The sequence below is a fragment of the Tachysurus fulvidraco genome, chromosome 4 (assembly GCF_022655615.1).
Source record: "Tachysurus fulvidraco isolate hzauxx_2018 chromosome 4, HZAU_PFXX_2.0, whole genome shotgun sequence".
Taxonomy (NCBI): domain Eukaryota; kingdom Metazoa; phylum Chordata; class Actinopteri; order Siluriformes; family Bagridae; genus Tachysurus; species Tachysurus fulvidraco.
Window position 1 is genome coordinate 27,568,792 of NC_062521.1, and position 14,314 is coordinate 27,583,105.

The following is a 14,314-nucleotide window of genomic DNA, read 5'->3' on the forward strand; positions in this document are numbered from 1 at the left end:
ATGTTTATTTTTGATAGAAAATATTATTGTATGCATTGCATACTATGCATTTAAAAAATAAAAGTTGATTTTTCTAAAAAAAAAGGAAAATTTTCTCTTGTTTATTTATTATTTCTATTTAAGCAAAAATACACTTTAATCCGATTACTCGATTAATCTGTGAAATTTTCGGTAGAATACTCGATTACTAAAATATTCGATAGCTACAGCCCTAAAACAAAGAAGATGTACAAGCAAATCATCAATCATTGGCTTAAATGTGCAATGCCTGCTCATCTCCTGATCAAGTTAATCTTGTCTTACCAAGGTCTACTAGAAGCTGTTTCCTAACACAGGAATGACTCAGTACATGAAATCCCGACCTGTGTGCTTTGCAAAGCAAAGCAAAGCATGGTAAGAGGCAGGACACTCCTTGGAAATGCCAGCTGAAAAGGAACTGTTTGGCACAAAGAGATGTATAACTGTTCAATTCTGGGAAGTATGTGACAGAGTAAGTTAGTGGGCTTCTACAAACCTTACACCCTTTTTTATCTTGCATTCTTCCTGTTGAGACTTTTTTTGTTGCACAGTTTTGTGCTGATTGTGTCTTCTGTGTTATTACCAACTTCTAAATAAATTACAAACAAAAAATATACACATTTATTTTGTCCTCACATTCTTTCTTGTAACTCCTCTCTCAGTCACACACTTACCTGAAAGGCTCATTATGCAGCTCATTATGCGGGCCTTTGTCTTCTCAGGTGTGAATCACACTAATATTCTTGATCGTTGACGCTCGTATACTCGTATATGTATAGACGCTTATATGTAGACGCGTATATGTATAGACGCTCGTATATGTAAAGACGCTTGATACTCGTATATGCCCTTTACAAACAAAAAGTGTCTTAGGAAATTTAAATCAATATATTGTTTTCTGTGAGCAAGTACTAAGTAAAAGTACTAAGTACTAAGAAATTATATTAAATAATATAAAATAAATACTTGAGACAGAATTGTTCACATTATTAAAACATTATTTTCTTAAAGTGATATTTATTTTACATGAAAGTACTAATTAGAATCATTTTCACCATGAATAGATGAAGTTTAATTTAGGGGTGTCACACCAAAGGACAAAAAAACTTAACAAATTCAGTGGTCTTAAAACATCGTTAAATATTTAAACAATTCTGAGGGAAATACTTCATAGGGGTCTTCAGTCACATGACCTTGAGTGGGGTCTTTCAATTAAATGTAGTTGTCCATGATATTGCCCATATTAAAATTTGTTTTTTGCATAACACCAAAGGACATTTTTTTCTGTGACAAACTTTATGAAATTCCTACACTTTTACAAATGTATGTATATGAAAAGTGATGGCCACTTAGTGAAATAGACACTTGCACAATTATGCCAGGAGTGTTCATTAAGATTTTTAAACATTATTTTCTTTATTTATAAAATGTAATATTTATGAAATAATGTTGTCTACCGTCACACCATAGGACAATTTTGAGATTTGGCTCAAAGTTCTAAAAAAACTAACAATAACTTGGGTATTAAAACAACAAATTCATATAAAACAAGAAAATGTTTAACCATTTACAGTATTCTAAATTATGAAAATGTGAAATAAATTATGTTTTATCTTCTGTGACAGTGAAAAAGCCATGTCACGTCAACTACCCATATATATATTTACAGCATTTAGCAGACACCCTTATCCAGAGCGACTTACATTTTTATACAACTGAGCAATTGAGGGTGTTGTGGAAGTTTTGAGGTTCGAGAGAATTAAAGCATAAAAATATCACACCAACAGGCACGGGCAAGAGTATAAAGGTTTTCACGGTTTATTGTTTTCAGCTTTGCAGAAGGACCCAACACTCTACGTGTAAAATCAGAGAGGAAGGGCCTCCATTATTGATAACACCAGCATTTTATAGACAGGAATAAAATAAAAAGGACATGTAAAACCAAATCATCATCCACCATTGGCTTAGAAGCATCGCCTGTTCATCTTCTGACCAAGCTAATCCCACGGGAACAGAAAAGGTCTCATGGGAAAGGTCTGATTAAATGCAGTTTTAGGAAGAAACAACTGAAATCTCTAGTCACAATAACTACCAGCCATGGGAAATACAGAAGCCTAGAAGGACAGATTCATGTGTTCTTCTCTAATGTAAACATTTCCACTACAAGGGTTAAGGGCCTTGCTCAGGGGCCCAGCAGTGGCAGCTTGGTGGACATAGGAATCGATCTCACAACCTTCCGATTGGTAGCCCAACACCTTAACCACTAGGCTACCACATCCCACATACTGTATATAATGTGTAGTGCATTGTAAATATGTTTAATAGGACAGTATGCACTACAGTATGTGTACTGACTATGTACAAGCATATTGCATCTTCTTCACATTTCACCTGGTATTGAGCATTTTGCACATTTTCACCCATATGTAAACTGTTCTTAAACTGTTCTTAATTCCTGTTTAATTACTGTATGTAAATTGTTCTGCGAATTGGGAGTTCGCTCCCAATAATTTCACTCGCCAAGGCACATGTGCTGTGGGGATGTGACAATAAATGTGACTTGACTTGACTTGATTCCGTTCTCCATACACTGATTATAAGAACAATCCCTCCAGTCACTTTGCATATCCTTAATTGACCAGATAGTTATAGACATTTACCTGCCACACCCCAGACTCAGATAATAAAGGTGCTAATATTTGACTAATGGCTGTGTAATGGCCTGTTGTTGGACTGTGTCTTTGTCCTCAGGTGTACTTAAAGGAGACACCCTGACATTTTAGTTGAGGTCCTCACTGAGAAGACTGCTGAGAAATTACTGGGATTTAAGAAAACGATCACTTCAACTTGGTAAGTCTTTTTTCTTTCTTTCTTTAGATAAATAATAAATACATAACGTATTTAATTTGAAATTCTCTAAACATTGCTGTGAAGTTGCGGTTTCTTAGACTTTTGTGTTTATTTAATCATCGTTACTTTCAGATATTATATTTGCAACAATAGTCTTTATGCTGATCGGTTATATTTATAGTTTGGCAGCATATGTTCAGTTATGGAATGGTTCTGTTATAATCCTCTCTTACATAGCATTGCTAAAGAATAAAGTTAGATTTTACCTGTCAAGCCACTAAATGACCAGAAACCATGCAACGTAACCTTAAAACTCTTGTCCAGGACACTTGTTGGCAGCTCTATTTGTGAGGGAGCTGTATATTTAACTGAACATGGATAGCATTCTAGATAGCACTAATCTCTTCAGCATGAGTTTTGGGCTTGTTTGTTTTGCATCTTTTCAGTTTCTGTGACTGATGAATAAAGCACATGATACTTGTTTAGCACCTAATAATCTAAGATGTTTTGTCTATTGTTCTGCTACACAGTGAAACATCGTCATCTGGCTGTCTTCACACAATTGATCACCTCAGAGGGATTTGTGCAGAATGGGCAAGAAAACAATTCACTACTGCTCACAGTGTGGGAAGAGTTTTGCCAAACCATATATTCTCAAACAACACATGTACATTCACACAGGAGAGAAACCATATTGCTGTTCACAATGTGGATGGAGTTTTAGAAATCTAAAAAAGTTAAAAATCCACCAGCGCATTCACACAGGAGAGAAGCCCCATCAATGCTCACATTGTGAGAAGGGTTTTAGAAATTCAGGTAGTTTAAAAATTCACCTACGCATTCACACAGGACTGAAGCCGTATCAGTGCTCACACTGTGGGAAGAGTTTTAGAAATTCAAGTCATTTAAAAATTCACCGACACATTCACACAGGAGTAAAGCCGTATCAGTGCTCAGAGTGTGAAAAAAGTTTTGCTTGCAGTCAGTATCTCAAAAAACATGAGCGCATTCACACAGGAGAAAAGCCTTATTGCTGCTCACAATGTTGGAAGAATTTTAGAAGTTCAAGTGATTTAAAATCCCACGAGCGCATTCACACAAGAGAGAAGCCATATCATTGCTTACACTGTGGGAAGAGTTTTAAACATTCATGTGCTTTAAAATCCCACGAGCGCATTCACACAAGAGAGAAGCCATATCATTGCTTAGACTGTGGGAAGAGTTTTACAAAATCAAGCAATTTAAAAATCCACCAGCGCATTCACACAGGAGAGAAGCCCTATCAATGCTCACACTGTGGGAAGAGTTTTACACAGTCATGTAATATGAAAGTTCACCAACGCATTCACACAGGTTGAAAACTCACCAATGTATTTATGTATATCACTGCTTAAACTGTGGGAAGAATAATTTAAAAGTGAAACCATAATATGGTTCCTATTGTAAAAAAAGAGTTTTTCATAATAAACTGGCTTGAAAAGCTACCAATTTGTTCACAATGGTGAGAAATGTATTGCTGATCACAGTATGATTGTTTTAAAAAGTACCTCATTTGCATGCGTTGATTAATTAGTAGATCAGTAGAAGGCGTCTTTGGTGTGGACCACAGAAGCGGCTTTTGATATGTTAAAGGACTTTTATACTGCTATACAGCTTTAGTTAGCTGTGACAGTAAGCCTTTCCAATTGTATGTGTCAGATGAACAGGGATTTTCTAATGCCATTTTATCTCAGTAATGGAGTTAGCAGCCAATAATCTCTCATGAGTGTAAGATAGGCTATGATGTGATACTTTCTTTACCAGAGTTGACAATTAAGAGAGACCAGACAGCTAATCTGGCAGACAGGAGGATGACCATTTTGGATGGTGAGCAACATGATTGATAACTTCTACTAGCACCATGAATGCATGGCAGGACTTGGAAAGTCAACCACTACCACACACGGATCTAACTTTTTTTTGTAGATGGTCATCCTTAGTGGCCTAGAGGGAAATTTGGCTGTTTTTGCAGTTGTCACCTTGTCGTGAGGTAACAGGTTTTGTTATACAGCCGATGAACCATGTTCAGTGCAATTGTTCAGTCACCACTTTGGTTCCACCTGGGCAGAGGTTTTATTGATTAGTTGTTCTGGATTTTGTTGTTTTATTCTTTGTTTTTGTTTTTTTGTTTTCTTTGTCTGATTGGCTGGTGCATGAATTGAACACCCCTCAATTTCCTCATGGCATCGCATTTAAACAAAGTGTGGTGGTTAAACAGGGGGCTGTTAAGCCACTTCTTAGGTATTTCCCCAGATGCTCTCTAGTTTTGTGTTTTGCTGTGTTTTCCTGACATTTTAATCTGTTAATACTCTTCACTCATTCAATCGCAAACATTATTGATTCTTGTTACTTGTTTTTCTGTTGCTTATGGCTGTAATAAATAATTTTTTGAGCTAATTCATTGTCATCTCCCTTTAATGTCTGTAAGAAGATAAAATGATGAGGGGGATTATCTTAATTAACAAGAAGTTTATTCCTGTGTACCAGTGACAAATAGTTCGTCTGAGGCAGTCTGCAATTTCTACTTGTTGCATATTTGAGCCATGTGTGACATCAAGATTTTTGTTCTGGCACAGAGGTAGTTGAGCGGGAGTCTCCCTGAGCCTGAGTTTCCCTGAGCCTTTGTCTTCCTGAAATTATCTTAAACTAGTGCTTATTTTTTCCTGTTTGTAATATGTATTTAAAAATGTTTTATGTTTCCTCCCTATGTTTTAGGTATTCAACTAAAATTTAATGAGGTTCAGTAAGAGAAAATTTCTTGAAGCAAAGTTCCGGAAGATCATAATTTCTAACTAGTTAGTTTAATATACTGTATATTTAAGTAGCCTAGTAGTTGTATCAACATCTTTTAAGCAATCAATACCTGACTGTCAAATCAAATAAATTCATTACAATTCAAATATCTTTTGACAATATTTATTGTCACGTAACATAAAACTGAACATAAGTATGATTGTAGATATGTAATAAAGTATAACATTCTCTCATTAAATAAATAAAAGTAGGGCTACATTTCAAAATAAGAGAAAATAAATAAAATGTGAAAATTGTGTATGTTTAAATAAAGTGCTTTCCCTTTTATAACTCAGAGAACTGATCTCTAGCTTTGCTTGGGTTAGTGTTAGGGTTAAACCTGGGCTTGAATGGAGTCATATGAAGTCATGAATTCTCATACACATGAGGAGGTGGAGGAGCCTGGAACTATATTTAGTTTTGATTATGTTCATTGTAGAGAAAGGTGTCTCGCAGAGCCAAACATGGTCAGGATGTATAGGGCTACTTTCCTCAGACCTGGGAAAGCTGTCTCACTTCAGATTTTAGTGGATATGTTTGTTGTCTGTCCATTCTGGATTAAATGCTCTATTTACGCTGTCCACTTTTCTTTTTTTGGAGAGCGGCATTTGTTCTTTATTCTCTCTTTCTCATCTGTTTCTCTCCCTTTCTCAGTCTCACTCATCTGTTTCTCTCATTTTCACAGTCTCGTCTGTTTCTCTCCCTTTCTCAGTCTCACTCATCTGTTTCTCTCCCTTTCTCCATCTCACTCATCTGTTTCTCTCCCTTTCTCCATCTCACTCATCTGTTTCTCTCCCTTTCTCCGTCTCAATCGTCTGTTTGACATTTGAGGAATGCACAGATTTGATTGGCTGAATGGTATCAGGTGGGATGGCTTAACTCGCATACAATTGGTCTGTGCGTTTCCACTGCCACTACCGTAAAGATTGCAAAAGCTGCTCCGGGTAAAATAGAAGCACCCACTCAAGTTTTACATTATCTTCTTCTTCTTCTTCTTCTTCTTCTTCTTCTTCTTCTTCTTCTTCTTCTTCTTCTTCTTCTTCTTCTTCTTCCTCTACCGCTTATCCGGGGCCGGGTCGCGGGGGCAGCAGTCTAAGCAGGGATGCCCAGACTTCCCTCTCCCCAGACATTTCCTCCAGCTCTTCCGGGGAAATACCGAGGCGTTCCCAGGCCAGCCGAGAGACATAGTCCCTCCAGCGTGTCCTAGGTCTTCCCCGGGGCCTCCTCCCGGTTGGACATGCCCGGAACACCTTCCCAGGCAGGCGTCCAGGAGGCATCCGAAACAGATGCCCGAGCCACCTCAGCTGACTCCTCTCGATGTGGAGGAGCAGCGGCTCTACTCTGAGCTCCTCCTGAGTGACCGAGCTCCTCACCCTATCTCTAAGGGAGCGCCCAGCCACCCTGCGGAGGAAACTCATTTCGGCCGCCTGTATCCGGGATCTCGTCCTTTCGGTCATGACCCAAAGCTCATGACCATAGTTGAGGGTAGGAATGTAGATCGACCGGTAAATAGAGAGCTTTGCCTTGTGGCTCAGCTCTTTCTTCACCACAACAGATCGGTATATCGACTGCATCACTGCAGAAGATACACCAATCTGCCTGTCGATCTCCCGCTCCATCCTTCCCTCACTCGTAAATGAGACCCCAAGATACTTAAACTCCTCCACTTGAGGCAGGAGTTCTCCACCAACCTGAAGGGGGCAAGCCACCCTTTTCCGACTGAGACCCATGGCCTCGGACTTGGAGGTGCTGATTCTCATCCCCGCCGCTTCACACTTGGCTGCAAACCGTCCCAGTGCACGCTGAAGGTCCTGGTTTGAGGAAGCCAACAGGACAACATCATCTGCAAAAAGCAGAGACGAAATCCTGTGGTCCCCACACCGGACCCCCTCCGGCCCCATACTGCGCCTAGAAATCCTGTCCATATAAGTAATGAACAGGTGACAAAGGGCAGCCCTTCTGGAGTCCAACATGCACCGGGGATAAGTCTGACTTACTGCTGGCAATGCGAACCAAATTCCTGCTCCGGTCACATAGGGACAGCCCTTAACAGAGGGCCCCAGACCCCATACTCCCAGAGCACCCCCCACAGGTCACCATGAGGGACACAGTCGAAAGCCTTCTCCAAATCCACAAAACACATGTGAATTGGTTGGGCAAACTCCCATGAACCCTCCAGCAACCTGGCGAGGGTATAGAGATGGTCCAGTGTTCCACGACCGGGACGAAACCTGCATTGTTCCTCCCAAATCCGAGGTTCGACTATCGGCCGAATTCTCCTCTCCAGTACCCTGGCATAGACTTTTCCAGGGAGGCTGAGGAGTGTGATCACCCTATAGTTGGAACACACCCTCCGGTCCCCCTTCTTAAACAGAGGGACCACCACCCCAGACACCCCAGTCAACCAAGACAGCCCCACAATATCCAGAGACTTGAGGTACTCAGGGTGGATCTCATCTACCCCTGGTGCCTTGCCACTGAGGACCTTCTCAACTACCTCAGTGACCTCAGCTTGGGGAATCGACGAGTCCACAACTGAGCCCCCGCCCTCTGCTTCCTCAGTGGAAGACATGTCGGTGGGGTTGAGGAGATCCTCGAAGTATTCCTTCCACCATCCGAGGATGTCCCCAGTCAAAGTCAGCAGATTCCCACTCCCACTGTAAACAGTCTGAGCAGGGCACTGCTTCCCCCTCCTGAGGCGCCGGACGGTTTGCCAGAATTTCTCCGAAGCCAACCGATAGTCCTTCATGGCCTCACCGAACTCCTCCCAGACCCGAGTTTTTGCCTCCATAAGCACCCGGGCTGAAGCTCGCTTGGCCTTTCGGTACCTATCAGCTGCCTCCGGAGTCCCCCGAGCCAACCAGGCTCGATAGGACTCCTTCTTCAGCTTGACGGCATCCCTTACTTCCGGGGTCCACCACCGGGTTTGGGGATTGCCACCACGACAGGTACCGGAGACCTTACGGCCACAGCTCTGAGCGGCCGCGTCGACAATGGAGGTGGAGAACATGGTCCACTCGGACTCAATGTCTCCAACCTCCCTCGGGATCTGATTGAAGCTCTGCGGAGGTGGGAGTTGAAGATCTCTCTGACCGGAGACTCTGTCAAACGTTCCCAGCAGACCCTCACAGTACGTTTGGGTCTGTCAAGTCTGTCCAACTTCCTCCCCCGCCATCGGATCCAACTCACCACCAGGTGGTGATCAGTTGACAGCTTCGCCCCTCTCTTTACCTGAGTGTCCAAGACATACGGCCGGAGGTCAGATGAAACAACCACAAAGTCGATCATCGACTTCCGACCTAGGGCGTCCTGGTGCCATGTGAACTGATGGACACCCTTATGCTTGAACATGGTGTTCGTTATGGACAAACTGTGACTAGCACAGAAGTCCAATAACAAAACACCACTCGGGTTCAGGTCGGGGGGGGGGCCGTTCCTCCCAATCACGCCCCTCCAGGTGTCAGTGTCACTGCCCACGTGAGCGTTGAAGTCCCCCAGTAGAACGACGGAGTCCCCGGTCGGAGCACTTTCCAGCACCCCTTCCAGACACGCCAAGAAGGTCGGGTACTCTACACTGCCATTTGGCCCATAAGCACAAATGACCATGAGAGACCTATCCCCGACCCGAAGGCGCAGGGAAACGACCCTCTCGTTCACCGGGGTGAACTCCAACACATGGTTGCTGAGCTGGGGGGCTATGAGCAAGCCCACACCAGCCCGCCGCCTCTCACCATGGGCAACTCCAGAGTAGTAGAGAGTCCAGCCTCTCTCAAGGAATTGGATTCCAGAGCCCAAGCTGTGTGTGGAGGTGAGCCCAACTATATCTAGTCAGTATCTCTCAACCTCCCGCACCAGCTCAGGCTCTTTCCCCCCCAGCGAGGTGACATTCGATGTCCCTAGTGCCAGATTCCGTGTCTGGGGATTGGGTCGCCAAGGCCCCCGCCTTCGACTGCCACCCAATCCACATTGCACCGACCCCTTACTGTTTCTCCTGCAGGTGGTGGGCCCACAAGAGATTGGCCCCACGTCGCTCTTTTGGGCTGAGCCCGGCCGGGCCCCGTGGGGCAAGACCCGGCCACCAGGCGCTCGCATGCAAGCCCCAACCCCGGGCCTGGCTCCAGGGCGGGTCCCCGGTTGCACCTTACCGGGCGACGTCACGGACCTTGATATTAATTCACTCATAAGGGTTTTTTGAACCGCTCTTTGTCTGGCCTGTCACCCAGGACCTGTTTGCCTTGGGAGACCCTACCAGGGGCAAAAAGCCCCAGACAACATAGCTCCTAGGATCATTCAGGCACGCAAACCCCTCCACCACAATAAGGTGGAGGTTCAAGGAGGGGTTTTACATCATAACCTTTTGTTTTGGCTGTAGGTTCTGATCCGTACTGGACAGCTTCTGGGTCCGGACCCGGACCGCGGTCCGCCTGTTAGTGACCTTTGTTTTAGACTGATGCTATCCTTAGTCTGTAGTCCTATTGAACCAGTTTTGAAGGATTCCATGATTCAAAGCTTATGCCAAAAATTTAAACTTGATTTGTAAAGCAAAGCATGACCCCATAATTAAATGCCAATAAACTGTAGGATTCATCATTTAAATCTACAAAATAGTATCAATCAGACAGGTAGGGTCTAAATCAACTTAAAGCCTGTCCCTGAATACCTGTGTAACTTTGTAAGCGATCTAGGAAAATGTTGTGATCTATAGTGTCAAATGCAGAACTACGGTCAAGTAGAACTAATATTGTACTAATATTAGTAATAAGTTTATCTAGCTCTTCCTGTCCTATATTTGTAAAACACTGTAGTTGTGAATGTAGAGCTTTAGGTGAGACTTGGTCACAAAATGCTGTCACGGGTTGAACATCAACTATTTTGTTCCTGATACTTTCAATTTTATCAGTGAAGAATCTCATCAGGTCCTCACTACTGAACAGTGATGGAATAGTGTTTTCAGATATAAGATTTTTTGTTAATAAAGTCAAGTCAAGTCACCTTTATTGTCACATCACCACAGCACATGTGCCATGGTGAGTGAAATTCTTGGGAGCAAGCTCCAGAAATTGCAGAACCATTTACATACAGACATTGTCTATAAACCATACAGCATGGCCGGTCTCAAAAAAAAATGTGGCTAAGACTACTTACTTAAGTCCTTAGCTCTGTCATTGTTTTATGTAGCACCATTCCTGAACAAACACTGTGTCATTTCACTGTGTACTGCAACAGCTAAATATGGCTTGCTGTGGAAGTTTGAGTTTTGAGAGATTTAATGTATAAAGTATCACACTGGTAGGCACAGACAAGAGTAAAAAGGTTTCACAATTTATTGTGTTCTGCTGCACAGCAGGATCCCACACTCCTATGTAGCATGAGAGAGGAAGGGCTGATCATTGATTACATCAAGATTTTATAGACAAGATTCAAATGATTCCTCGAGTAACTTGATTACAAAAATTTATAGAGGCAAATTCCTCTGCCTCGAAGCCTCTTTTAATTCATTTTAAAGCTAACTTCACATTCTAGTGCAATTATTGTGTGTGTGTGTGTGTGTGTATGTGTGTGTGTGTGTGTGCGCGCGTATGCATGTATGTATGTGTGTGTGTGTGACAACGTGCTTACGTCAAAGTGGAAGGAGACGCAAGGAGTTAGCGGTCTTTTGATTTGAGGGCGAGGACACATGCTAGTGCAGGCTGCAAAATGGAAGGGTGCGATAACGATGGCTATTGAGCAAAGAGAGGAAACAAACAAGAGAAAACAACAGAAAATGTCCAAGGTTCAGTATCATTTCAAATTGAAAAGTAAAGAAAACGCTGTGGCGTGTGTCCCTTGCAAGATCGAGCTGGCATACTACAACAGCACATAGGTCCATGCTGCAGCATGTTAATATGCTTACCTTTCTTCATTGCAATCACATGCTCCTTTAAATACTTTTAAAGCACACACACGTTGAGAGAGAGATAGACTTTTATATTCTGATTAATATATATATGCTTAAAGCACTTGTGTGAAGTTCCTGTGCATGTTGTTTGCCTCTTAAATACCACAAAGCATTTCAAGAAGACAGTAAAGGCTGAAAGTTAAGTTGCATGACTTAAAGGCAGTATTATTATTATTATTATTATTATTATTATTATTATTATTATTATTATTATTATTATTATTATTATTTTAATGTATGCCTTAGTTTTGATACTTTAAAAAAGTAATTTGAAAATAATAATTTTTTTGTTTTTGAATCTCAGAAACGGTTTTATTTAAAGCACAGAGTGTATGACACATAAATGTACTTAATTCGTGGCCTAATGGATCGAGAGTCTGACTCCTAACCCTAAGGTTGTGGGTTCGAGTCTCAGGGCAGCCATGACAGAGGTGCCCTTGAGCAAGGCACCGACCAACCCCCAACTGCTCCCCGGGCGCCACAGCATAAATAGCTGCCCACTGGTCCGAGTGTGTGCACTTTGGATGGGTTAAAAGCGGAGAACAAAATCTGAGTATGGGTCACCATACTTAGCCGTACGTCACTTCTTCTCAGTCAACTTAGTCACTGTTCACAGTACAAGTACAGACAGAGAAACAATGGGTAATATCTAAATGTTTATTTTTGATAGAAAATATTATTGTATTCATTGCATATGCATTTAAAAAATAAAAGTTGATTTTTCTAAAAAAGGAAAATTTTCTCTCGTATATTTATTATTGCTCTTTAAGCAAAAATACATTTTATCCGATTACTCGAATAATCTGTGAAATTTTCGGTAGAATACTCGATTACTAAAATATTCAATAGCTACAGCCCTAAAACAAAGAAGACATGTAAAAGCAAAACATCATCAATCATTGGCTTAAATGCCCAACTCCTGCTCATCTTCTGAACAAGCTAATCTTGTCTTACCAATGTCTACTAGAAGCTGTTTCCTAACACAGGAATGACTCAGTACATGAAATCCGGACTTATGTGCTTTGCAAAGCAAAGCAAAGCATGGTAAGAGGCAGGACACTCCTTGGAAATGCCAGGCATGTGATGTTCACTTGTGTGTTCAGCTGAAAAGGAACTGTTTGGCACAAAGAGATGTATAACTGTTCAATTCTGGGAACTATGTGACAGAGTAGGTAAGTGGTCTTCTACAAACCTTACACCCTTTTTTATCTTGCATTCTTCCTGTTGAGACTTTTTTTGTTGCAGTTTTGTGCTGATTGTGTCTTCTGTGTTATTCCGAACTTCTAAAGTGATTTTGTGTGATAGTTAAATATTCTAAATAAACTACAAACAAAAAACATTTATTTTTTCCTCACATTCTTTCTTGTAACTCCTCTCTCAGTCACACACTTACCTGAAAGGCTCATTATGCAGCTCATTATGCGGGCCTTTGTCCTGCCAACCCCGCTGCCCTTGTCATAATCTAAGACAACAACCACTGGCAATGAAAATTTCTAGTCACAATAACTACCAGTCATGAGAATAGAAGAAGTTTCCACCACAAGTAATAAATATATATAAATATATATATATTAAAAAAAAAATATATATATATATATATACACACACACACCACACATTAGGGGTGTGCAAAGCAGCCAGTATTTGATTTGAATCTGTATTTGTATTTGTTGAGGTGGTAAAAGTATTTGTATTTGTATTCGAGTAAAATTCAAAATAGTCATAAAAATCCAGGTTTTTTTTGGCATTACACTTCTAATTTACGTCATAGTGTAAGTATTCTTTAATTATATTCATTAGAATAATTATGGATATGCAATATTGGTTGATGTTTTTGAACATGTAACAAGGAACGTCATTGAAAAGAAAACAGCCATTACCTCATCCATGGTTAAACCAACAACTAATAAAATAGCATTGTGAACATTATGAACCCCATCACCACCTGTCCTTGTTGGAGAATGCTGAACAGACAGAATAAAAACAAATATAACTTCAAAGAACTGTTCTTCTTCTGAAAGAACTTCTTTCTAATGCACAGAATTCCAAGAACTAAACTTTATCAACCCCTGACTGGGAGATCTGGCAGAACAAAAGTATTCTATTGAAAATCTGTTCAGAACAATCCCTCCAGTCACTTTGCACATATTTGGTTATATATGGTTTAGACCAGATGGTTATAGATGTTTACCTGCCAAACCCCAGACTCGGATAATAAAGGTGCTAATAGTTGACTAATGGCTATGAAATGGCTTGTTGTTGGACTGTGTCTTTGTCCTCAGGTGTACTTAAAGACACCATGACATTTTAGTTGAGGTCCTCACTGAGAAGACTGCAGAGAAATTACTGGGATTTAAGAAAAAGATCACTTCAACTTGGTGTCTTTTTTCTTTCTTTCTTTCTTTAGATAAATCACATAAAAAAATAACTCATTTAATTTGAAATTCTCTAAACATTACTGTGACGTTGCAGTTAGTGAATTATTTCTTAGACTTCTTGCAATTATTTAATCATTGTTACTTTCTAAAATTATATTTGCAACAATAGTCTTTATGCTGAAGGTCGATGGATTATATTTATAGTTTTGCAGCATATGTTTAGTTATGGAAAAGTAATCCTCTCTTACATAGTATTGCTAAAGAACAAAGTTTCAAAGATTTTACCTGTCAAGCCACT

General features: G+C 40.9%; 1 protein-coding gene across 2 annotated transcripts in view; it reads left to right on the forward strand.

Moving 5' to 3' along the window:
- LOC113662712 (zinc finger protein 79-like) overlaps positions 1-14,314 on the forward strand; it is a 59,956-nt gene that overhangs the window by 26,595 nt on the left and 19,047 nt on the right. Inside the window, exons 3-4 of one of the 2 annotated variants that reach the window (XM_027177822.2) lie at positions 2,770-2,868; positions 3,399-4,293. In XM_027177822.2, the coding sequence (XP_027033623.1) occupies positions 3,459-4,226 (768 nt within the window). In that variant the 5' untranslated portion in view covers positions 2,770-2,868; positions 3,399-3,458 and the 3' untranslated portion in view covers positions 4,227-4,293. Of the gene's footprint in view, positions 1-2,769; positions 2,869-3,398; positions 4,294-14,314 lie in introns of those variants that run through there. The other variant, XM_047812540.1, reaches the window with a different exon arrangement.